The sequence below is a fragment of the Embiotoca jacksoni genome, unplaced genomic scaffold, assembly GCF_022577435.1.
Source record: "Embiotoca jacksoni isolate LCO1_2020_lvr unplaced genomic scaffold, fEmbJac1.0.p SCAF_14, whole genome shotgun sequence".
NCBI lineage: Eukaryota > Metazoa > Chordata > Actinopteri > Embiotocidae > Embiotoca > Embiotoca jacksoni.
In genome coordinates, this window is record NW_027185274.1 from 753,734 (window position 1) to 775,461 (window position 21,728).

Consider the following 21,728-nt stretch of genomic DNA (forward strand, 5'->3'; position numbering starts at 1 on the left):
AGGCAGACAACCGCCCACCGCTGAGTCGGGTTCTGTTGGAGGTTTCATCCTGTTATAAGATATTATACTGTAAGTGCCCCTAAGATGTCTTGTGTTACGATTTTATGCTAAATAAATACAACATAATCAAACAGAATTAAATAAAGCATCACGTCTGACCCAGAAGTGTTTCAAAGTGTGATTATGAATCATCACATCATGTTTTCCATCGCATCTGTATGTAACAAACAACAAACAGAAAGACTGAATCAATAGATTTAATGGCATTCTCTGTCAGCCCACTACTTTTTTATTCTGATAGTTCACTTGCATCTCTCTCCTCCTCCTGCAAGTATTGTGTGATATTGCCTCATGCACTTGAAAGGCCTACGACTGCTAGGAGAGATACCAAGAGATTTCACACACACACACACACACACACACACACACACACACACACACACACCGCCTTCACACACACACACACACACACACACACACACACACACCCGCCTTCACACACACACACACACACACACACACACACACACCCTCGGAGGGCTGGGAGATGAGATAGGCTACTTATGTTGTCTGTTGACTGCCGGAGCTTGATATGACTGCACTCAGCCCGGGGGATCAATCCTACCGCAGGAACAAAACACTCCCAAATTAGGAAAAAAGTAACAAGAGATGTGCTTATTAGAGTCCCTCCAGACACTCCCATCGCTGTGTGGACAACACACAGCTCCTAAATGGAAAGAAAAAAACGGTTTTTTTTGGTTGTTTTTTTCTTACAGAATGGTCAGGTGTCAATCAAAGCCTGACTTCATGTGCTGCCGTCCAGCGGTGAATCCTGGGAAATAGCTTCCGACTGCATTGCAGCCAAAAAGAAGAGGGCCGGACCCCGCGGTTAAACGGGGGCCGGGCAGAGACGAGATGGGAGGGGCCGAGGGGCTTTATTCTGCATCTCTCTATCTCCTAATCCCACCTTGTTCTTATTCTTGCCTGTGCGCTGGTCTGAGTGCAGCTCATGGCGACTGAGGCAGCCGTTCAAAATGAATGCACGATGAGGAGCATGCAGTGAAAAACAGTCCATAGGCAGAGATGAATGATACTACATAACTTGGTTTATTTGGCTGTAATTTACCTGATGCAGAATTTCCTGACATTTGACATCGATTATTAAAAGGACCTGAATTTCAGATACATCAAATTGATCAATTGAAAACAAAATTCCCATGAAGTCGTACCGTTACCCAACAACGATTTATTGTTGCGTCAACAGGTGATTGTTTGTTCGCAAAATACAGCCGAGAGAGAAGAGAAAGGAAAAAAGAGCCAGTGAATGTTTCTGTTTCTCAAGAGCAGAAAAACCAAAAACCTGAGCATGAGTCACACTGGCGGGGAGAAACTCAGAGAAAAGTTGCCAGCTGATGAGAAGAATAAAGTCAACTCAGTGAAATTGACGCGGTGGAGATCTTGAAGCCATGCAGTTAACAGAATATTGCCTTCAAATAACACTCGCACATGCTTTTCCAAAATCAAACATGCATTGGGTATTTCAGTGGGGTAAAGAGGTGTAAATACTCAACATTTTAGCAATACAAATTCTCTAAATGTTTCTCATAATGAATATTTGTAGAGCATGTTACACTTTTTCCAGCGATCCCTTTATTCAGTTGATTGTTTTTTTTTTTTTTAAGTAAATGATAAATGAACATTATTAAGTAAAAATAAAATATAAAATAAAATATATATTTAGGTATGGATCTGCCTCGATGCTGCTGATGTGTGTCACAAAAAACCACAAGCAAATTCAATCACTACTACTAATTCAAAGAGCATTTTGTAAACGATCAATCATTGCAAGCGCAAACTCAGTCATCACAAGGCTGTGAGTGCAGTTCAGATCACAGTGGTCACGGACAAGTTCAGCATCTCCTCTTGAAGCCACCTCACTAAGGCTTGTTATAGTTTTAGTCACCCATTTTGGAAACTTCTCCTTCTTTTCTTTGAGGGAAGGTGTCTGTTTGTTCAGTCATCCTCTGGGAACGATTACACATTTTTTTTTTTTTCTTTTTTAGAAAAAGAACTACCAAAATCATGCAACTACCATTTCATTTTGCATTGAGACAAAAAAAACCAACAAAAAAAAACCAGTTGGGGCTCCTTGACTTGATGTTTTTCCTCTCTGGTGCTGGTTGGGGAGGTTTTTGGAGGTGAGGTCGGCGTTGGGCGTTTTAGGCACTGCCATCCTGTTTGAGCCGCTGACTGCGAGCCTTGTAGACCTCGATCAGTAAATCTTTGACGTACTGGATTTCTCGCTCCACCGACTCCGCCTTGTCACGAAGCTCCCGGTTCTGCCCCTCGAGGCCGTGCAGCTCCTCCTCCAGAGAGTCCAGCTCCGCCCTCTTACGCAGCCTGTACCTGCAAGCGGGGTGGGGGGTGGGGGGGGGGGACGGGGGACACATAGGCTTTGGTGGGTTTTACAGGTTTTCGCTGCCTTGCAACTTTAATAATGAGTCAAGTGAAGCGTGACCTTTGAGCCGCATCGGCCGGATTACTCGCACACTTCAAACATCCCTCCCCCGAGAGAACGTGACGTGCTGTTTATTTCACCGCCTGCAGGCTTCTATTTCTGCCACTTTTAACTTCTACTTCTCCCCTTCTGACATGATAAAAGACTTTTCTCTGTGTGCATCTCATTTTAGACTGATGTGAATATAAATGACACACACACACACACACACACACACACACACACACACACACACACACAATCAGACCAAGCAGACATATAGAATGAGTTAGGTGGGGCTGAATTTGGCAGGCAGTGAGGGACTTTCCACATCCCTCCTCCACTCTAAGGGACATTTAAAGCTCCGTGGTGCTTCAACACTCCCGCCATGATGAAGTTGTAAATCCAAACAAGAACTACTCACATATCCTCAACTAATGGGTGCACGATAAACAGGACAATGATCCCTAATAAACCAATGCAACTTTTGCAAATATGGTTGAAAATCTTTTTTTTTTTTTCATTTTCGTTCTTATTGTCATTACCAGGTTTTCCATTTACGCCGCAGCAGTTTTTAAGATGTTTGTGAAGGTGGAAGGGTGTTTTTACGAGCAGTGAACAGAAGTGAGGAGTGAAATAAAGAGGAATGATCGGTTGTTTTACCTGTGAGCAGCAGTTTTGTTCTGGTCTCTCTTCTTCTGCTTCCTCTCTCCAGTGTTGCCGTCCAGAGAACCGGCGCCCATCACCAGAGCTGGTTTGACGGAGCAGGGCTCGTCCTTTAGCCTCTGGGTGGGGCGGTGGATGGGGGCACCCAGCAGTGGCCCCTCACCCTCCCCTCTGGACAGACATTCATAGCTTTGGTCTGCAAGGCATTCTGGATAGAGGTAGTGGCCATGTTGGGGCTCTACAGCCTGTGCTTGTGACGGCTGATCTAGGTCACCTATAAAGCTATGGTAAGGCTCTGTGCTGGCCATGGACTGGTGAAAGTAGCCGTCACCGGCCACCATTGTCTCTTGGGGAATACTTCCAGAAAGTCCTCCATCTTTGCTGCAGTGCAAGACCTCGAGCCCCGTGCTGTCGTAACTTACATTGACCTTCACGTTGTGCATCAACTGTCCCTCTCGCTTGTGGTGGCCGTCGTACGAGCCACCCAGACAAAAACCTCGAGCAATCTCTTCGCTGCAAAACATTCCCTCCGAAAAACAATAACTCTCCTCTTCCTTCAACGATAAAGCACATTCTCTCACCTTCTTGACGGTACCGAGGCTATTCTTGCTCACTGTCTTCAGTGTGGAGTAGTGGTTCACAGACAACTCTGTGCTTCCTGAGTAACATCCCCTGGAGCCCCACGTATCAAGTCCAACTTCGTCCCCGACTTTCACCGCCTCACTGATGATTCTTCGCCCGTTGTTGTGGTGGTAGCGGTGATGGTAGTTGTACGGAGCGGGTCGCGCTATTTTGGTTCTGCTGATGGGACCGCCACAGAAGCTGGCCAAGTCCAGTTCCCCTGTTGCCAAGGTAACAACCACAGGGCTGGTTTCTGATTGGCTGGTCCCATATGAGCCATAGGGTAACTGATAATAAGACTGGGAGCCCATGGCTTGGGCGCCCTTGTCACATTTTGAAGATTTCTCCAACTTGTTTGTCGTGGATGTGGACTCGGAGCGGAAGTAGTCCTCCAGCTGAGCCAGCTCCTCCTGCAGTAGAGAGGTCATGACCTCCAGATCCGAGGGCACCTTGACATCTTGTTCTAACGGCGAGGGGGGAAGAGAGGAGCTCGGAGAAGACTCGGTCGTCGACACAAATGAAGACAAATCAACTTTTTCCGTCATCCAATCAGAGTGACCATCACCTGTAAAAGAAAAATCAAAATTAGATTCATAATAATGCATCATGTAATCAGTTCAACAATCCATTTTTTTCCCGATGTTTGTAAAAAAAAATAGCTGAAATAAAAACTACAAATTCAGAAAAAAATTTCTTGAACAAGGCAAGGTTGAGAGCATAAATGTAAAAAAAAAAAGAAGCTTCAAATAAATTCAAGCAAGACATCCGAAATATCCAAATGAACAACTAACCGATCATCTGAAAATGATTGAACAGCATCGTCTGCATTCGATAAATATCCACTTAGCTGTACTCACTGTACGACATTAGCCCCGTGCTGCACTGCGGCTCCGACCTCGGGATGTGGAAAAATAAAAAAGCGTCTTGGCAAAACTCACCAATTAAGTGCTGCCTCTCCACTGGCTCCGCCCCCGTCCTGGGCCGTGATTGGCTGTGGCTAGCCTGTCGGAGATGGGGAGCGCCGTGCTCGCCTGTGGAAATGGGAGGAATTTTCCTGCGAAGGATCGATGCCGCCATTGTGTCTTCTGCTTCGATCGAATTGTTCAAAAGCACAAACCGTGCACCCGGTAGACGCAAGAGTTGTCGAAACACCGAAAGAACTGTGGAAAAAAATGAAAAATAAATGACCGTCACAAGTTTGAAATTGGTCTGTAAATCTCCTAATTTAATCTTTAAAGCACTTAATAATTCCCCCTAATAATGAAAATGTTTACAATTATCAATATTTAAAAACCCAAATACAAAATAAATGTATTTGAAAGGTTAACTTAACCCGTTGAAATTAACTATTTTAATTAACTAAATTTTCTATTCGGCTGTCACTTTAAACTCTAAATTTATGTCACAATTTGTGACCTTGTATTAAAAAAATTATATAATAATAATACATTTAAGATTTAAAAATTGATAAAAGACCTTTATATAAAATAAATGCAGACTTTTATAGCAGGCATTTAACAGAGTGCAAGTTGAAGAAACATTTGTTCCACACTTATAAATGTATCAAGTCACAAAAAAAAAAAAATTCAAATTAATTAAATACTTTAACACTCCAAAAACTAACTTTAATGTGGTTACTCTAAACAGCAATAATCGCAAAAATCCGTCCCATAAATGTTTTAAATGAAAGAGTGAATCCAGCGCACAGTGCAACGTCAGTTTAAAGGTGTTTAAATGTGTTTGTTAGCTGAAAGCAGATGTTCCTGTCTGAACTTTCCTCCAAAGGCAGAAAGCACTTGTACTCACCCCATAGTTTCTGGATAGTCTTGTAAAGTGCGTTGCACCAGCAAAGCACACGAAGCTTTATGTTGAAGAGGAAGGCAGTCACCCCGCTTAAAAAGCCATATTTTCCCTTTTGGAAATCAGGGACTCTTCATGAAGTGCTATTTCGACGAACAGACTTGCAGAGAGAAAGTTTTTAAATCCGCTACTTCTCCAACTCCTAATGCCCGGACCTGATCACACCAGACGGGATTAATGCGCAGTTTACAGAGTTCACCCGGCCGTTACGTCATGAGGCTGGGGACTTTCCCATTATCCAGAGAGCACAGCGTGTGTGTGTGTGTGTGTGTGTGTGTGTGTGTGTGTGTGTGTGTGTAACCAGCACACACTCATCTGACAGGTCCTCTTATACTCTTATCGTATTTGATGGTTTTACTTTTGACTCAATGAAATTAATTTACTTGAAAAAAAAAATGTTGTTACTTGTAGCAGCTATGCTTTCATTAGATGCCATACAAAAAAATTATTTTTTAAAAACCATTAAAATAACTTTACTAATAAGAAAAAAAGGTAAATCATTACTATTTATCCGGCTTGGAATATATCTGCGACAGGCAAACATGAAGTCTGCCTCCTAACACACAACAGTCTGCAAAGTCTTTAAACTCACCGCTTAACTCGTCCGCTCCGCGTTGAAACAATAAAACTGCACGTTAAAAACAACATTAAAACCTGAAAAACACTTCTAAACAGAGGCAGCGTGGAGGAATTGGAAATATGTTCGGCAGACGGTACAGTAGGGACTATTTTTCGGTGCGCCGCAGCGGAAGGACATCACGTTGCAGTTCGAAGGTGTAACTTTAGTTGCAGCCCTGTTGCATCAGATCCGCAGGGGATTCGCTGAACGCTGTAACAATGTGGCCGCACCATTGGTTATCTGGGGGAACTTTTCTATTTCTATTGGCCCGCCATCGGTCTAACACTGATTGCTCATCATTACGCATCAGCACCAACCTAGGACCAGAGTACTGTGGGTCAGCACCAGTTGATGGTGTGGTGAAAAGGAGCTCTGACGTCCTGCTGGGATCATAATCTGACAAACAGGCTCATTTCAGACTTCAGTTTCAAATAAGATATGTCTCTTTACTGTGCTAACGTCTCCCCCATCAGTTTGTAATAATGCTGTGGACGTGTCCTCTTGTGTGACTTTACTTTGCAAAAGATTTAGCTACAAAATAGAAAGTCCCTTGCCAAAGTGGCAAACTTATAAATTTAAGAAATTCACAACTTACCTAAACACTTTTTCTCTTCTCTTCCATAATTTTGGTCGTAAATATCCCACATCATAAGCTGTATTACAAGTAATATTCATTTTTGTTTCGATTTGTCAGCTCCAATTGGATTTTAAAGCAATTTTATGAAATAATGAATACATTTTAACTAGATATAGAGGTGGAGATATATCACTGAGCATGTAGTTTAGAAAACTGAAGCTTGTGGCTGTTTGCTAAAAAGGTTTAATAAAGTTTCTCAGATACGTATTGCATACAAAAAATAAGTGTTGATTTCATTTTAAGTTGTGGACATTTTTCCACTTTATTCGATCCATCTTAAATACCTGGGAGCACATTTATATTGTCCTGCATGTGTGTGTTTTTTGTTGTTGTTTTTGTTTGTTTTTAGGGGGGGGTGTTGAAGAAACTGCAAACACAAGGAGAACATTCACAACCGACACAGAATGACCTCACAGACACATTTTAAACACTCAGTCTGAACTCACCGCTTACACATCACAAGTGATACAAGTATTTGCAGAGGTTACAAACATCCTCCGGCGTTCAGGGATGGGGAAAAAAAACCTGTTAACTGTGATGAGGAAATATTTTGTTTCATTTTTTTTGTATCTCAGTAAGATTCATTCCCAACAAAAACTCAGTCGACGATTCTCAGCGCTGTCAAACATCAGTTCCATGTTCCAGTTCCTTTTTCCATGTCAAGAGACTAATACATGTTTTCATCCATTTTGAAAAGGCCAAAAAACAAGATCGAGGATTAGAATTTGTCTTTATCTTTCATTTACAAAACAGTGTTGGGAGCGTTTGAGGTGTTACAGAGCAGGACATGAGAGACATTAAAACCACAATCCTGGCAGCACATTTGGACATAATTACCCCTCTCTGACAGCAGTAGACCTCTGGTACGTCGCAGTATCAGCCGCTTCATGAGCATCAGTATTCAGATGAATCCAAACGTTGATCAGATTGCGGCAGAGATGTGGCTGATGAGCTGCAGGGGCACATAAAGCAGCATCAGAGTTTGACTGGCGGCAATTGTAACTCGAATGAGACACTGATCGGTCAGCAAAGTTTAAAACTATACATGCAGCTATTTCAATACGTATTCTGTCAATTTCAAAAAAATAAAAATAACACACCATATCCAGCCTGCTGTATATTTTAATAGTGCACTGATCTGTAAAGTCAGCAGGATGATCAGAATCACATTAACAACAGGGTGACACTTTGACCCCGTTGGCATTTAAGCCATATATAAACATAACAATGTACTCAACTACACTACAATAAAAACCTATATTGTAGTTGTGTGTTTAGTTATGTATTTAATGACATCCATAAATGGAGGCTGCTGCAATACCAGATCATGATCACATCATTTCGGTGGAGTTAACACAGCTCGTCCATTCGACTCCAGCTGAAGTTTTAGAGGCTCGTGTCCAGGTTTAATGTCCGTCTGTCTGCCTGTCTGTTTGCCCGTCTGTCTGTCTGTCTGTGTCCAGTCATTCACAAGGATGAGACAGATGTTGTTGAAGCCTGTGTGTTTGTCTTCCTTTCACGGACAAGTGGAGAATTGAATCCCTGTTTTTACTTGTCTTCAGCATGTTTTGGTAATGCAGCAATAACCCATTCTAAGTGTTACCTTCGATATTTTGTCACCAGTGAAATACACTGGAACAGTAAAATGTGTTGTTTGATTTATTCCCTTATAATTTTGGTGAAATAGATTATATTTAATGTGATAATCTCTAAATCAAAATAGTATAATTAGTTAAATTACAAAAAAAGACTTTACTCATGTTAACAAAAGATTTGAAGTGGCAATAAAGATTTGTTCTATATTATTTTGTCGATTTAATGTAAAATAGTTCATTCATACAACTCAAGCTCCTGAGAAGACATTACTAATGTGAACTAATGTTGTTTTAGGTGTTAATTTAAACTTGATATATCCACTGCATCCAATTGAGGTTTTACAGTATGATAATACAACTCGACCGGTTTAGTTTCACCTTTTGTAAAAACTAAAAAGGTTCAAGGCAACAGGTTTCAATGCAGTTTTCTAGTAAAGCAAAAAAAGTGCAGCAAAACACAACAGCTGTAATAATATAAAATGTGTCTTCATAGGAGGAAAAGAAAGCCCTTCAAATATCCTATACAGCTACATTAGAGGAGGTTATTTATTATTTGTATTTGTACAATTGCAACAAAATTATAATTAATTCATCAAAGAATCTGAGTGTGCCTCATATGTAATTTGTGTAGACTATCAAATCACACACAAACAAAATATGTTGCACCTGCTACTTCACACTCTGACGTCTTTATGAGTCTCATCACTGTCGCAACAACATCATTATTACTTAACAGGCGCCTCCAAACAGGATCCTATTTTAATCATGAGGCGCAATGAACCGTAAAGAAAACAATAAATCTGTTTATAACTGCCAACATATTGAAATGTAAATAAATGACACGTGGATGTTGTTTTCCAATAACAGCTGACTGTTACTTTCCGTTGGATCGATCTGAAGTCCTGAACTTTGTGATATGGTGTGATGCTGAAGCATCAAGTTTCAAAATGCGTGCGCGAGAGTGCGTTTCTCTCTAAAATGTTGTTTTAAAACATCCTGTCGTGTGATAATGATCAGTTTGTCTGTCATCAGACATATTAAATGATCTCTCTTCCTGGCTGTCACTCTGTTTGTGTTTCTCGTGCCGGACCTGCGTGCTGCTAGTGTGACATGACGGCCGGTGTGACAGGTAGGACGCGGGGAGGTCGGACAGGCAGGCTGACACCCAGCGTGTCCCGCTGCCCTCATTAGTAAAACCAGGACGTCTCTGTGCATGGCTCCCCGGCTGGAGCTCCTCTGCCTATCCTCTGCTTCCCCGACAAACCAAAAGCTGATTGAAGCAGCCAGGTCTTCCTGTTGCTATAGTAATAGGCAACACTGGCTCACCCCTCTCAAAAACATGTTTTTGGCACCCCTGTAGCCGTGGGTTTTTAACGGCCTCCCCCTCAGAGCTCTTGCACCCACATTGTTTACAATCTTGCTATTTTTTGCAGACAGTGCAGTTTGTTATTATGCATGATGCACCTCTTTAGTCGCGCATGAATTTGTAATCATCCTGGGTCGCGGAGATCAGGAGAAGTTGTGGTGATATGTGCAATGCCCCTGCAAGGACTTTAAATTTCATCTGTTCTACGACCTCGAACAAAATGAAGTATTGAGGTCACTTATTGAAAACACAAACAGCAAAATCTAAAGATTTAAAGGACGGTTTCACAAAGAAAGATTATTTTAAAATGGGTCACATTTTAAATTCTAAGTAAAGATTTCACTATTTTATTTTTTACACAATATTGAAGATTATTGTACATTTAAAGAAATAAAATAGAGATGTTTTGTAATTGAAAATATTTAAAATCTCTTTGATCTTAACACAAATATACCATTATTTAGTCTGATATTAACATCTCACACTGTACACTGTATATACTGTGTTCAGTCCTCTCTATTTCAGCCCCGTGTGCAATAGTAAAACCACAATGAATTCTTAACTTGCAGGCTTTTTGTGTATTGCGGCAAAACGATTGCCTGCTCTTTGTGGAGTATTGCCCTCCATCTGTCCGTTTGTACTGTACAGCCATACAGGAGCCTTCTCCAGCAGTGCATCGTGGGATGGGAAGAGCCTCCTTCAAAGACACAGGCGGCCATGCACTCCGCTACTATGGCACATTGGTATCAGTTACACCATAATTTCATCACCAGCAGCTCCCTGTGAATCCTGCTTACATTAACTTTTTACAGGGATTGGCAACACAGAGGCAGAGATGCATGGCAGTGCCAGGACTTGAACCCATTTAGATTTTGCCTCCTATTCAATAGTTGGTCTCAATGTATTGTTATTTGTTGATGAAGTGCTGTATTTGTATGAACAAATGGTCTGAATTGTGAAGAATCCCTGCAGTTACAGTAGGATTACATCGAGAGAAAAGGCGAGGGGGATTAAAAAAACAAGAGGATGGGGAGACTTCAAAGTGGCAAAGTGTGCAGGGCTGTGTTTGAATGATGGCTGGTGTATTGTTTTGATAAGTGTTCCCTGAGGAGAACATGCAAGGCAGCGTGTCACTTTCTCCTCTCATCTCCGCGATAGGGAGCTGGGCACCGAGGGAACGTCAAAAAAAAACAGCCACAATTACAGCGTTCATGCAGCAATGCTGCAGCACGGTGGATTCACACACACTCACACACACACGCCCAAACACACAAAGAGCACAAATGCAAATGAATTAATTTGCTTCAAACATGAACCTAAATTAACATGTTAGGCCCTGAGATGGTGATGATAATACTGGTGCACATGGGACTGAGGAAGAATATCAAATGTGGACAATTTAATCCAACCCCCCTGACACACACTCCTGGTTATTATCAGTTACTGTGAGTGCTTGTTAGGAGACAAAACAATGTCAAATACTCTGCAAATTTCCATATTTGTTTACTGGGAGTTTGAAACTTTAATTAATTTTACATTCCCTCTGCCTACAAATGCAAATTACAGAAGCAGCATGAATAAACATGAATGAATTAACCCATTAGTTTGGCCATGAATATGTTTTAGATGATGAAATGATGATTACTGTTGGTGTCATTAGGAAATCTGTTTTATTATTACGTGGGGTCTTATTTCACAGTTTTGTAGATTTAAAGATTGTCAGTATAATTTTAAGGAAACACTACAAATCATATTTGAGGCCTTTTGGAGTTATTTATCAATATTTCTTTAAAATACAACCTCAGTGTATTTTTGAATGTGAATCATTTCTTTTTTTACTAAAAGAAAGAATAAGAAAATAAGGAAAATAAATGTTGGTATCTGTATAAAATAGTGTTTATTTTTTGGACTTCTCTTTTTTGGGGTTTTTGCTTTTTTTAATGAAATGCAGTTTTATCTCTTCAGGCCTCAAGACGAAACAATAATTTTTCAAACCACTGCAGTTTTGTGTGACTTTAATACAAATCAGATGCAACCTCACATTTTTCAGATGATAAACAGTTTTATAAAGCATGAATTGCACCGGTAATCAGTGACACACTGCCCTTAACGGCAGGGATTTAAATGCAATTTAAATGCAACATGACTGTGACTTACAGAGAGTGATGGGAAAGCTGGAAAAAGGATTTCTATTTTTTAAATAATTAAATTTGATAATAATCGGTGTATGGGGACCCACATACTCTCTCCTCCTTCTATTTCTTGTCTGTAATTCTACTGTCACCTTCAAAATAAGGTCAAAACGCCAACAACAACAATAACATCTTTAAAGAAAAGTACAAGCGCTGACCTTTAAAAAGAGCCCAATGCACTGACACAGACTTAAACTGATGGCAGGAGGAGAAACACAGTGTCTTTGATTGTATATTAAATTATGATAAACTCAGAGGGTGAGTGAGGTTTATTGACCTGGACATCTTCCACCAGTGTCAGCGAGCTGAGGGACAAAAAAGGTGTGACATGAAACGCCTTTGTTTATATTCACAGCGCTCCTTCCACAGCAGGAACGTTGTGTCGAACAACCACACAGCGAACGCAGCCGAGCAGACGAGTTTACATCCACAGAAACCCACATTACTAGATTACTGTTGTCTTTCTCAGGGTGTTCCACCGCAGTCTCTCCAAACGATGTTGTGGTTGGGGGAAAGAGTGTACCGAGCCGTCCCAGCAATTTCAAGTCATTGTGGTCTCATTACAGCAGGCTGTTGGTAATCCTATGCCTTTGATCTGGGAGCTGAAGGGAGCTGTGTTTTACTGTAGTTCAAACAATCTTCTGCCTGCTCCCTCAGCACCTCCACCAGGAGCCCCGTGGTAGCTGAGGAGCTACAGCCTGACAAAGAATAGTAGTTTGGGGGGGGGGGGGGGGGGGGGGGGGGGGGGTTTGTTGTCTCCACTGAACGCAGGTGAGAGACGCACAGATGGAGGTTTGCTGGCACCGCGTGCGAGTCAATCTGAGGTTAACTAGGAGATTCACTGGGGGCCACGACACTGGGTGAGGATGGTGAGGAGCCTCAGTTCAGGCTCCTTTATTTATGCTGCGAAGGATAATTCAAGGCACATGAGTCAACAAATAACAAGAGCACACATCACTCAAATAAAGACAAGACAAAAGATGAAACGACCAGATCATCGTACAACATACAGTACAATACATCTGGACTGTTTACAGGGTATACAAGTGAGTATGACTCAGAATAAAATCCAACCATCTTGTGTTTGTTTTATATCATGTAGCTTTAAAAGCACATGAACGTGCTGAAGGTAGTTTAAAAACAGGCTTTTTTTTTTTCAAAATAAGTTTCCATTGAATATAATGCAGCTCTATGATCAATAGATGATGTAAAACAACATCGACCCAGAGCTTTCATACACTAAATGGAGCTACAGTTACATCATCTTTGAAAAACAATACAATACAGTCAAACAGGAAATCTCATCCTTAAGCATTCTGTTGTTTGTTGGTGTCTTAAACCCCGTTTACACCCACATGATCTGCCCTCGGATAAGTTACAGTAAACCTAGATATGGAGATGTCGCGTTGTCGTCAGATCCCAAGAAAGTGTAAAAGCAATCTATTTCTGAAAAAAGAAAATCAGCCTATCAAGTTAAAAGGTTATCAAACGTCAGCTCTTTCTGCTAATTCAAGCCAAAGCCAAATTAAATTGGCCTGCATTGTGCGACCTTTTCGGAGGCCATCGTCTAGATATTATAGTATCCAGTAAATATCCAGATTGTATCCAGATACTGATCACATATCAGGTGCGAATAGCGCTTTGGTCAGATTAAAAAAGATGCAAAAGTTCAAAGCAAACCAAGGATGTGTTTTCAGTTTGCTGTGGCCTCAATTCACCAAAGCACGTTGCTTTTGCATAGCATACAGTAAAATGAATGATGAATGTATATTCCCTAACAAAGGACACACTATGTATAGAATTACAAGATATCAAGGAATACATTTAGGGGACAATTAGTTTAGTTCAGCTCAGTGTAAACAGTAGCTTGGCTTTTCTGAAGCTCAGAACATTGTAACGTTATAACAGAGGTCAGAGGTCTCACTGTTATCACAAGGAAAAAACAAAGATGCGATCCCTCTGTAAAACCATACATTGTTTTTATAATGTTTCTGATGGGTTGTAGCTCATTGTTTCTGTTCTCGGCCTTTATGCTAAGCTAAGCATCTGCTGCTATTATCTGTAGCCGCCTTGTCCTGACCAGGGTCATGGGGAGGCGGAGCCAATCCCAGCTGATAAGGTGTCCATCACGCTTCACATTGACACCTATACGGCCAATTTAGAATCACCAATCACCCCCCAAAACGCACGTCTGTGCACTGTGGGAGGAAGAAAACCCACGCAGGCACAGGGAGGATGTGCAAAGTCCTCACAGACCCTGTGGTGGCTTCATATTGGACGGATATGAAATTCACAAAGAAGCTGACGGAAGCAGTGAGAGTGAACTAAAGAGAAGAGATGCAGCTCTAAGACTATAAGCAGCAAGAAGCTGCAAAGCTTCATCAGTGGAAGCAACACTTATCATATCAAAAGTAATGATGTGATTCATGGTTAAATTCAAAATATTGACTCTGGCTGCTTAAAGTAAATTAATGAGTTCATTGTGAAGGTGCTTTAAGTGGGTGAGCTGATAGATAGCTCATTGTAGTGTATCTGTACGTGTTGCTCCACTGGGCGTTCCCCGTGGATGCCTCTGTCATCACCCCTGACAAACCCTCCAATCAGGAACAAGCAGTTGTAACAATAAACAAGAATTGCAACATGAATTGTTATAATGTTGTTTTTTTTCAACAAGAAAGACACAGTAATATTTCTGCGGAGCTGCTCAGGTGATACTTCAACATTTTTCTTTCAGTTTAAACTTCTTTCATGAGAGCTGACAAAAAGCAGTGTGGGAAAGGTGCTGAATAAGCATTATTCATTCAAAACGTGACAAATATTTCAATTTGTATTTAATAAATACAAAAATATTTTTTTTCTAATATTTGTTTTTCTTTATTATAGCTGCACTATATAGTGGACTACATATTGAACAACTACCTATTGTCGCTGTGAGCATGTCAGCATCATCATTTTTCGTTGCACACGTCACCAAGTGTAACATTATTTTCTAAAGTCCAGCCTCAGAGAGCCGCTTAGGGACCCCAGAATCGAACAAACCAAATATGAGACATGTCATGAATGCTGAGAGGTCGTCTCAAGTTTGGATATGTCTATCTGATTTAGAAAATAAACGCATAGACAATGCAGGTTAGTTATAGGTCTTTTGTATGTAAAGGACATTGAATCCAACTTTCTGAACAAAAGCCATAAAAGGAAGCTAAAGTGTCACAGTCACAGTGTTTTCATGTGGTGCTGGCTCCAGAGTCTCATGATAAGAGCTTTCCCTGCTTTTCTAACAGCCTTTGGATGAAAGACAGATTTTTATAAAAGCATCTTTCCTGCATTGTAGACGTTTGAACACTAGAGTAAATAAAAATGTGGTACATCGTCTCAATACGCAGGACTGTGCAGTCCCACAAGAATGGTCGTCCTATAGAGCCTTTAGCATAGACTCAGTACTTAATCATGGCAAGGCCAGTTTATTTCCAAAGTATGATTCAGACAGAAGGCAATTCAATGTGCTTTGCAGAAATGCATTTTTTAAAAAAAATTAAAATTACATTTAAAGACAATAAAATCTAGAAACACAAGGCAGTTCAAAGTGTGTTTCCGAAATACATGAAGATAAGAAATTAAAATTATTTTTAAAAGACAAAAAAAATGGAAAGACATTATCTAATACTATAAGATGAAATTATTTTTGCTGCGATTCAGGTTTCAGAAAAGGAGACAACTTAGATGTAAAACAAACGTGTCATCAAAACAACTCAGGGTGTTCTAGATGTCGTAAAATCATGGTAAATAACAATATGAAGATCTGAGGTGGAGTTTTCCTTTAATTCTCAGGTCACACAAAAGCACACTGAAGCTCAAAGACGGTGTCCGGGTCTCCGGAGCACCCGTGGGACTCTTCAAACAAAACCAAGATGGTGCTTAATAAACCTCGAGAAACTACTCAGCCAAAAGAGTTGAGGGAACCAAAGGCAGCAAGCTCTCCATTATATCCACCACCTGAAGCTCAACTTATCCCTGCTTGAGCTCTGTACACACACACACACACACACACACACACACACAGTGGATTTTGTTATACCAATATGGGAATCATACACTCTGGTATGGCCTCACTGACAAAAATTCTTTGGGCTTGTGCTCATCGCTGGCTCATGTACCGCCGCTGTGGGTTTCTGTTTGTCCCTGATCTTCAACATTTTGGTAGAAGTGTGGATTCCAATAAAGGCTTGTTAAACAACAGATTTCATTCTCCGACTCAAGAGGGCCCTGCATGGCCCAGAGGCGTAAGCTGCTCCTTTGAACATCTAAATCCCCGTGCAGCGTCTGACTTCCCTTTGTTATTCGCTGGTGGACTGTTTTTTTCCGTGTGTGCTATCGCTGTGGAAAGGCTCCAGCGGGCCGTGTAGGGGGAGCTTTTAGCTGTAAAAGATCATCTCATTGAGATCATCAAGCCCCAGTTAATTGAACTTTCATATGATATCTTTGTAGGAGCACGGGGTGAGCATATTGTTTTAATAAAGAATTCATCAGCCAGAGATGGGGAGCCAGATTTAATGAGCCCCTCCCTGGGCTGCAGATGAGAGACATGAAGTCGTGTGCTCTCAGCCTGCATGTCTGCTGCCCTCTCCTGCCGGCAGCTGTAAAAACACACACACACACACACACACACACACACACACACACACACACACACACACACACACACACACATTCAATGTCTTCTTGTAATAATTTCTGGATTGTCTGTTAATTTGAATGTGTGTGTGTGTGTGTGTGAGGGGGGGGGGGGGTTTAAAAGGCTAGTAGGATTTAACTTTGTCACACTTGTAAAACAGGTAGTTTCTGGATTAATGTTGGAGCAGGTTTTTTATAGATTGTTGACTGCAAACTTTGCAATGCGTAAAGTAGAAGTAGATGATGCAGATACAGGATTTAGATGTTAATAAATGAAAACATTTAATAATGTAGGAGTTTCTTAGGGGGACTTTTGCTTTAAATCTTTAGTCACACAAAGTCTTAGTCTGTAACTAAAAGTCTGTTTCCAGCTGTGTAAAGCCTTCGTGTTACTCCTGGACTGCCACCACAACCACCAGCTCCAGGTAAATGTGAGGAATAACTTTGAGATCTGAACTCTGTGTGGGGTTAGTGGTGGAGGGTGGACGAAGAAGCCCTGAATAAAAACCTTTATGGACAGTAATATGACATTACAAATGTTTAAAGCATATTATTCTTGTAAAATGCTTCAGTTATAGAACTTTTTCATCGTTTTGAAAGCCCTAATTATTAAAAAGAACAAAGACTGTAAATTATACTGAATAAATAAATACTGAAATTTAAAGATTATACAGTTCATGTCAGCCTTCATTATTCTATATTTAATTACATTTCAAGGTAAATACATTGCTCATTACGTTATAAGTTATATTATTTACAAAATGGTTAACATCAGTCAGGAGTTTTTATGATGGAGAAGTTCTCCTCTCATAAATGTGGAACAACTCAACTTCCAGTGACACAATAAGACACATGGCTGATTGATAAACATCAGTTTCCGCATCTTACTGATCTCTTACTTTGACAGAAATGTAAAGTGTTTTTTTTCAACTGATAAGTAGCTCAGCCTTCCCGATATGCTGTCTAATACTATTATCAACAATAATATGTGCTATGATTTATAGAAGGACTCTTTGTCAAGAGAGCTCATTTGTTCTAATGTTGTGTTAAAAACATTTTTTTTTTCCTGGGTGGTAACTAATGAACAGCCAGCAAATCTGTATACAGGTACTATTATTGACAGTCTTTTAATTTTATAATGAAGTGATTGTTTAATGTAATAAAATACTACATCTGTTCCCTGATTCACAAGTTCAAATATCCAAATGTCTTGATTTGTCTGACCAGCTGTCAAAAGATGTCAAATTAACTATTACAAAACAAATTGAGCTGCACAGACATTTTGGCATTTTGCTAAAATTTACTTTTCAGCTGTAGAGACCTGATCTGAATGAAGGAAACAGACACGTAAAGTGAGGGTCAATACGGGCCCAGAGAGAACGTTTTGCCTATGTGCTCCCAGCAGGCTAAACCTGATGCACAACAGGTTTGTTGAAATTCTGAATACACAATAAAAGAAACACAATCAGCCCATAACTGCCTGCACTGACCGGCTTGATTTCTTTAAATTGCTGCATATAAGTTTGAACACTTCATTACATACCAAACAACTTCCCTCTCAGGTCATATAAAGTGTTAATCTGGAATCGTGACTTCTTGCTGAGGCTCAACTGTCTTCAGCAGTTTCTCTGACCTCACTCTGGAGTTCAACAGGACAAAAGCCAACAGTAAAGCACTCTGGATACATTTGACACCAGGATGAGAATAATGCTGCACACAGTCTCCCAAATAGGAAAATACTTTGTTATAATTTCTGTTCCATTCAGTCGTGCTTTTGATTGATTTCTGTGGCGGTGGAGATCAAAGGCGGGAGGAGACAAAAGATAAAAGAAGATAAAAGAAGAGCTGAAGGAAACACATCTCGGAGACTGTCACCGTGTCGCCTCCGGTCTCGTGGCAAACAGGCTCAAAACAAACCTGAAATGAATGAAAATCTCAACACAATACATTTGCCAAAGTCAGACCACACCGTGTCTGTGCTGTGGAAATGACTGTCTCCGCTGATCTGTATTCTGCCGCCTGTCCTCACACAGGAATGAGGGGGGGGGGGGGGGGGGGGTTGGCGTGGCAGATAGAAGACTCTTAATATCCTGAGAGGAATTCTCCTCGTGTTTACCCTCTGCTGCGTCTCACAGGATGACGGGCCTCGTCGGCAGGTGCCCTTGATGCACAATTTCTTGTGCCAGATTACCTTCAGCTGTGTTTAAAGTACTCACCTCCTGCAGGTTACCGAGGCCTGTTGTCGCCAAGAAACATACGATGAACAATTCACCTCATCTACCTACAGGCTCCTAATGTTGATGGTGATGATGAGGATGAGGATGATGATGATGATGATAATGCTGCCCCAGAGCGGCTTTAATTTTTTTTCTTATCAACAACCTTCAAAGCGAAATACATTAAAGTTGCACTCCACCAATTTTACACACTGAGCCGTGTTTACTTGTCAGAATAATAATAATAATAAACGTGGTTATTTTTTTACTTATATTGTCATCGAGGTAATTTCTATTTTTTAGGTTTGACAACTCAAATTTAACAGAAGAAGCCAGGGGTTTCAAGGGTTAGAAACATACAATTGTTTATCACTGAGAGAGACACTATCAAATTGTATTATGGGATCTTAGATACATCTTGGTATGTGTTTGGAACTTGACCCATATTAACAGGTTGTGTGTATACTTCAGGGCTGCGGTTCCGTCACTCTGCATCTGAAAGTTCAGCTGCAGGTCAGCAAAACCAGAAGTTTCAGGGATTTTAAAATGCAGCTGTGATAAACTACAACTGACTGCTGCATCAAAACCTAAACAAATACATTTTCAGTTCACATTCACTGGGAACACACGTGTGTCTGACAGCTTCCCAGCATGCACTGGGGCAGGGGACTTGTCATCGTTATCATCATTTTATCAGTTATATTGTGCTGTTACTGATTTGGTTGTAGTCTAGCCTGGCTCTGTCTTCACCGTGTCTGGAAACCCTGTTAGCACTGAGGTTTGTTCAGCCAGTGGACCAATCAGCAATCAGATGTCATAGTTCCACTGGTAGTTTGTAGAGTTTTGGTGCATAACATGAAGGATATTGTGCTCATTGAAAGGCTGTATCAATAGTTAATCTGAGGTCAATGTCTATTAGGAAGCAACAGCTGGAAACAATCCTCTGTGAAGTGTGGCCAGAACCAGATACTCACACAGTGGGTTTGGGTCGGGTAATATCAAGCTCATTGTGCGCTGCAATGTTTCCGCTGTACACATTTCCACACTTTTATGCAATTGATCAATATGAGTGAATGATTATTGTGAGTGATGCTGTGATTTTCCACAAGTGAAGAATTTTCATATTTTCCAAAATAATTTGTTGAAAAAATAAACATATTATTATTCATATTTATATTCATGACATAAAATTAGGTGACATCACCACCCGAGTCATTCCAAGGGTATGACTGTTAACCATCTGAAACTTTCCTCATAAAACAGTAAGTCATACTTAAGGTCTCCAGTTTTTGAAGGGGCTTCTGCTTATAGGCCATACAGGCCTGAATGGTTTGATGGTTTGTCATTTAAGAAATGTACAAAGTAATCTGAGCCGAACAAGGTTTGCAGCAGGATAAATTAAACGTCAGCTACTGTGATTTATGAAAGAGTTTAGCTTCAGCAGGTTAAAATAAAATTCGTAAATTTCTGCAGCTTCTGAGGTCACAACAATGGGATGTAAGTGATGGTGTAGATGCAGGTTTGAACCCGTCCTAAACCTTGAACTACAGCTCAGTAATGACAGAGCAGCGGCCTCAGGGGTGTTTATCCTTGAAGTCTACCAGACATGAATGCATTTCCTTTTTCATAAAACATTTACAGAGCCGATTTTCCAACATGTGCACTGTTTACATTCACGTTTGCCTCCTAGCAGTCTTCTTCACATCCTTTGTAGGCACACACGCTCATAAAAACATGCTCTGCTCGGGTCAAAAAAGCTGGGCTGTATTAATGTTATGGGTGGTTTAAACTCACACTTCACATTTCAATCTCCCAGATTTAATGAAGGTAACAATCACATAATCAGCATGCAGCCAATCACGGTTTTAACTCTCATTTCCCCCTCATTTAAAGTGCAAGATAACTTCATCCATGTTTAACAAATACATTTCAATTGTCAAATTGCTTTCAAGGACATCAAAGGATTATTTTATCCTGAATTAATCAAACCACATTTGAAGAAAAGGCCCCAGTTATGACTTTTGTTCAATGAAGATGGCACTGTTCTCAAATATATTGACAAAAAGGAGAAAGGAAGTAGCTTTCTACTTTGTAAAATGTTTACTTTGAACAGAAAAAAAATGTAAAGCCTGCAGATACAGTAGCTTTTACTCTTTGTTTCAGACTTCTGTCCACAGCCACAGTCACCTTTCTCAAACCAAAATGAAGAAGTCAGCATATGTCTGCTTTTGCTGCCACAGGGCTGATCTTTTTTAAATAAAAATCAGACCCTGGGGTGGCAGGATGCACAATAATACAATAAACAATGAAGCCCCCCTATGTAATGTTTTTTAGATTACTTTACACTGAAAAAAGCAAAGCTGTGCATGTTGTTCATTTAGGTCATTACTGTGAAATTGATGACAGCTGAAGTCATTGTTACCTTCTGCAGGGGCCTCCTTGGAGTCACCGAGGGCCCCACAGACACGGGTTATCTCTCTCGTTTTCAGTAACTGGTTGTGTCGTCAGGTCTGTTGTTGCCCAACACTACTCAGATTCAACACTCATCACCCTGAAGTTTCAGCTCCCCACCCTCTCTCATTTCAGCCCCCACTCACCTCTGTGTGGACTTTTCTCAAATTCTTTAGAAACCGGAGGGCTGGACTGCTGGCCAAAGGCAGGACTCTGTGATTCAACTTTTGGAAAGTGGAATACCTCTGGGAATAGGGAGGAGGCTGCAAAATGTCCAACGAACATGGGGGGGAGTGACTCGGAGGGAGGGGCTGGCGGCGGTTTGGAGTTATAAACA

General features: G+C 40.8%; 1 protein-coding gene across 3 annotated transcripts; it reads right to left on the reverse strand.

The window, feature by feature from the left end:
* Nucleotides 1-1,231: 1,231 nt before the first annotated feature.
* atf5b (activating transcription factor 5b) lies at nt 1,232-21,684 on the reverse strand. 3 transcript variants are annotated; one of them, XM_069147367.1, is made up of 6 exons: nt 21,538-21,684; nt 7,738-7,852; nt 5,591-7,567; nt 4,723-4,944; nt 3,161-4,349; nt 1,232-2,406 (listed from the first exon to the last, which is right to left on the reverse strand). In XM_069147367.1, exons 4-6 carry the CDS (start codon nt 4,859-4,861, stop codon nt 2,220-2,222), a joined length of 1,515 nt encoding a protein of 504 aa, XP_069003468.1. In that variant the 5' UTR covers nt 4,862-4,944; nt 5,591-7,567; nt 7,738-7,852; nt 21,538-21,684; the 3' UTR covers nt 1,232-2,219. The 3 variants fall into 3 exon arrangements, with proteins under 3 accessions (XP_069003468.1, XP_069003471.1, XP_069003469.1); XM_069147370.1 differs by lacking the exons at nt 4,723-4,944; nt 5,591-7,567; nt 7,738-7,852; nt 21,538-21,684 and adding an exon at nt 4,642-4,678; XM_069147368.1 differs by lacking the exons at nt 4,723-4,944; nt 5,591-7,567; nt 7,738-7,852; nt 21,538-21,684 and adding an exon at nt 4,576-4,659.
* Nucleotides 21,685-21,728: the final 44 nt, after the last annotated feature.

Excerpts from the sequence above, each read along its gene's own strand:
- atf5b (XM_069147367.1), bottom strand. The coding sequence starts at position 4,861 with ATGGCGGCATCGATCCTTCGCAGGAAAATTCCTCCCATTTCCACAGGC. Across the intron at positions 4,350-4,722 it reads GGAGAGGCAGCACTTAATTG|GTGATGGTCACTCTGATTGG; the intron begins GTGAGTTTTGCC and ends TTTCTTTTACAG. Across the intron at positions 2,407-3,160 it reads AACAAAACTGCTGCTCACAG|GTACAGGCTGCGTAAGAGGG; the intron begins GTAAAACAACCG and ends CCCCGCTTGCAG.